This window comes from Micromys minutus, assembly GCF_963924665.1.
Source record: "Micromys minutus genome assembly, chromosome: 23".
In the NCBI taxonomy this organism is placed as follows: domain Eukaryota; kingdom Metazoa; phylum Chordata; class Mammalia; order Rodentia; family Muridae; genus Micromys; species Micromys minutus.
Window position 1 is genome coordinate 38268743 of NC_137958.1, and position 3003 is coordinate 38271745.

General features: G+C 40.0%; 1 protein-coding gene across 1 annotated transcript; it reads right to left on the reverse strand.

Moving 5' to 3' along the window:
* Positions 1 to 694: 694 nt before the first annotated feature.
* SMIM30 (small integral membrane protein 30) lies at positions 695 to 2361 on the reverse strand. Its single transcript, XM_080936194.1, has 3 exons — positions 2329 to 2361; positions 1945 to 2036; positions 695 to 1523 (listed from the first exon to the last, which is right to left on the reverse strand). Exon 3 carries the CDS (start codon positions 1492 to 1494, stop codon positions 1315 to 1317), a length of 180 nt encoding a protein of 59 aa, XP_080792320.1. The 5' UTR covers positions 1495 to 1523; positions 1945 to 2036; positions 2329 to 2361; the 3' UTR covers positions 695 to 1314.
* Positions 2362 to 3003: the final 642 nt, after the last annotated feature.

Sequence of the window (3003 nt, forward strand, 5' to 3'; positions counted from 1 at the left end):
AGATCCTTGCCTAGCATGGATCTACAGGTCTGACTTTCTGCACTCCTTTGAAATACAGACAAAGACTTAGGGATTAAAGGTTCTGTCTGAAACATAAGGACCTGAAATGATTCTTGCATACTAATAGTCTAAGAGTAGTTTTTCTTGATACTATAACATCCAAAATACATACATACATACATACATACATACATACATACATACATACATACATATATATGTGTACACACACACACACACACACACACACACACACACACACACACACACATATTAACCAAAATACTTGTCCAGAGCCCAACAATATGAACTAAAACCTCTGCAATCTATTGGTTTTGAGACTATTTGCAATCTATTGGTGGAATTACTAGGGCAAAGAGAGTATGTGTTTTTAGCTGGTCTACAAATCACAGCAGGACAAATACATTTCCTTTCATATTTGTGGCTTTTCTATTAGAGGCCTCTGCTGTCTCAAAGATGCCCATTTCTCTCCCATAGTGATCCTTTAAGGCAGCATAACCGGTCCCTTTTCACTCAGATTATATATCAGTTCACACCTAGACAGAAGCAGACCAAACACTATATGAACCGACAGCGTTATGCCTACATATTTGATACATCTCAGAAAGGAGAAGGTACTCAATTCATAGAAAGTTATTTTTTTAACAAATATTTTCTCCATTTCAGTATTGGATATGTTTAGTACATTTTTATTAAACTTTTTCTCAGAGATAAAAGTTTCAATTTTTGGCTCTTAAGATCTAAGTACAATATCAACTAGATAAAAACAGAACCATTAAAAAAAAAAAAAAAAAAAACCAGTAACAACAACAAACCCAACCCACCAACAGAGAGAGAGAGAGAGAGAGAGAGAGAGAGAGAGAGACAGAGAGAGAGAGAGAGACCCAGAATGAAAGAGGCAGTGATTATAATAACAATGTAGATTTACTAGCTTCTGAGCAAACACATCCATCTTCCAATTTCATGTGCTTTGACAGTTTGAAAGTGTGAACTAATACTTATGCAGACTTAAGCCCTCTCACTTTGGCCTCTTCCCAAGCAGCACAAATACAAAGCGTGGGCCATATTATTGGTGTACTCTTGGTTGTTAAGAGCCCCCCTCCACCCCCATCTGCTCTCATCCTAGGAGAAACAAGTAAGGACATGAAAGCATCCCCTTAACTGACTGTGTTAACTCTCAGCCAACTGTAACCCTCAATGAGGAGAGATCAAATCTTGGGTTCGGCCTCAACAGCACAAGGATTTTCAGCACAACGGTCAGGCTGAAGTCTTATTCAGAAGAGTCCTTCCAAGTCATATCTGTCCATTGCGCTTTCTGGCGTATATCCCCAGGCAGGCGCAGATGCCGGTGATGCTGAGCACCACACCTAATAAGAGCGCAATCGCATCTCCAGCTTCGACTGCTTCAACAACAGGCAGGATCAGAATCAGTGAAGTGAGGACTAAGACCAGTTGTGTGGAAACTGAATTCATGATGTTAGGATCTGGAGGGCTGAACTTGCCTAGGAATTAAACACGGAACAAAAGAAACTTAAAAAAAAACAGCGCCTTACTTTATTGAATGACAATATAAATGTACAACAATCTTTTAGACTGGAGTTTGTGAATCACTTCAGATGCCAGTTTAAGATGACAAAAACTAAAGACAGTCATTTTAGGTTAATCTCAGGAAAACACCCTCGCACCTGCAATTCCAACAGGAATGCCAACAGTATATGCATTGACCACACTGAAACTGGTCGGCTGTACATCTTAGGAAAGAGGGAAAAATGCACAAGATACTTGCAAACTTAAAATACCCTAGCAAGTAAAAGTCACATTTTCTTAGCATGTCTCCTGTCTAGAAAATGCAGATAAATCTGGCAAAAGTCAAACAACACAACACGTGACTCTGTGAAGTTGTAGGGCATTAATAAGACTCACCAAAAAATGGTATATGTAAAATTCTATCCAAATTGAAATATTCTCTTTGGAACTTCCGGATGCTGAGGCTAAGAGGTTACTCGTGACACAGCCTATTTTAAAGAGGAAGCTAGAGTCAGTAAGGAACAAACTGCAAAGACAGAAATTGGTAACGAGTACAGCAAACACTCCCTAACAGTTCGTTCAAAAAGAGACCACAAGATTTAAAGTTACTTCTCACACAGAGATAGCTAAACAAAACCAAGCCGAGAAGCAAATTCATCCCGAGATCTGACATAAAGATCTGGAGTTCCTTTGCCCCCGGAGGGTGCAAATTAGTTGCGTTTTGCAACCACACTCGGAGAATCAATCTCGGAATCCCCGGGAGCTGAGTTTGTACCTTACCTTACCGAAAGCAGCCATTACAGGAATGGAGAGCAAGGCGGTGTCGCCAGACTACATTTCCCACAAGCCCCGCTGCCTACTACCGTCATGCACAGCGTGCTCTCAGCTCCCCGGCTGAGGGACAGCCGGGCTTCACAATTTTGTTTCCCGGGTTTATTGTTAAAGAGAGGTTGAGTGTCCAAGAAAAGGTTTAGTGAGTTCGTAGTAAGACTATTGAAACAACAACGCGTGTTTTATGCCCTGTAAAGAATTTCTGGACGCATAAATATGTCTTATTAGCACACTGAAATGAGGAAGTAACTGTGGGAAAGGGTAGCTGTGTGGAGCCATCTGTTTGGGATGGTTTCAAACCTGGGGCCTTCCAACTTTTCTAGAGCACAAAACTCCCCGTTATCATATTCCAAGTGTGCCTAATGACATTTGCTAATTGAAAAAAACAAAAAAACCAATGGGAAAAATAAGCACATTTAATCAGAAAGTTTGGAAAATATTGAATCATTTGTGGTGCAAAGCAGGTTTAGAAAATATGGTTTCAGTGCTATAACCAGATCTTTTCCAATCCGAATTCCCTTCTTTCTCAGAATGCTCACTCTCTGCAACCTCTCAATATTTTAAAATGTCAAATTAGTACTGTAAGCATTAACTATGAAAAATTCTTGACGTCTTGTTATCTGG

Coding starts and splice junctions, on each gene's coding strand:
- SMIM30 (XM_080936194.1), bottom strand. CDS start 1,494: ATGAATTCAGTTTCCACACAACTGGTCTTAGTCCTCACTTCACTGATT.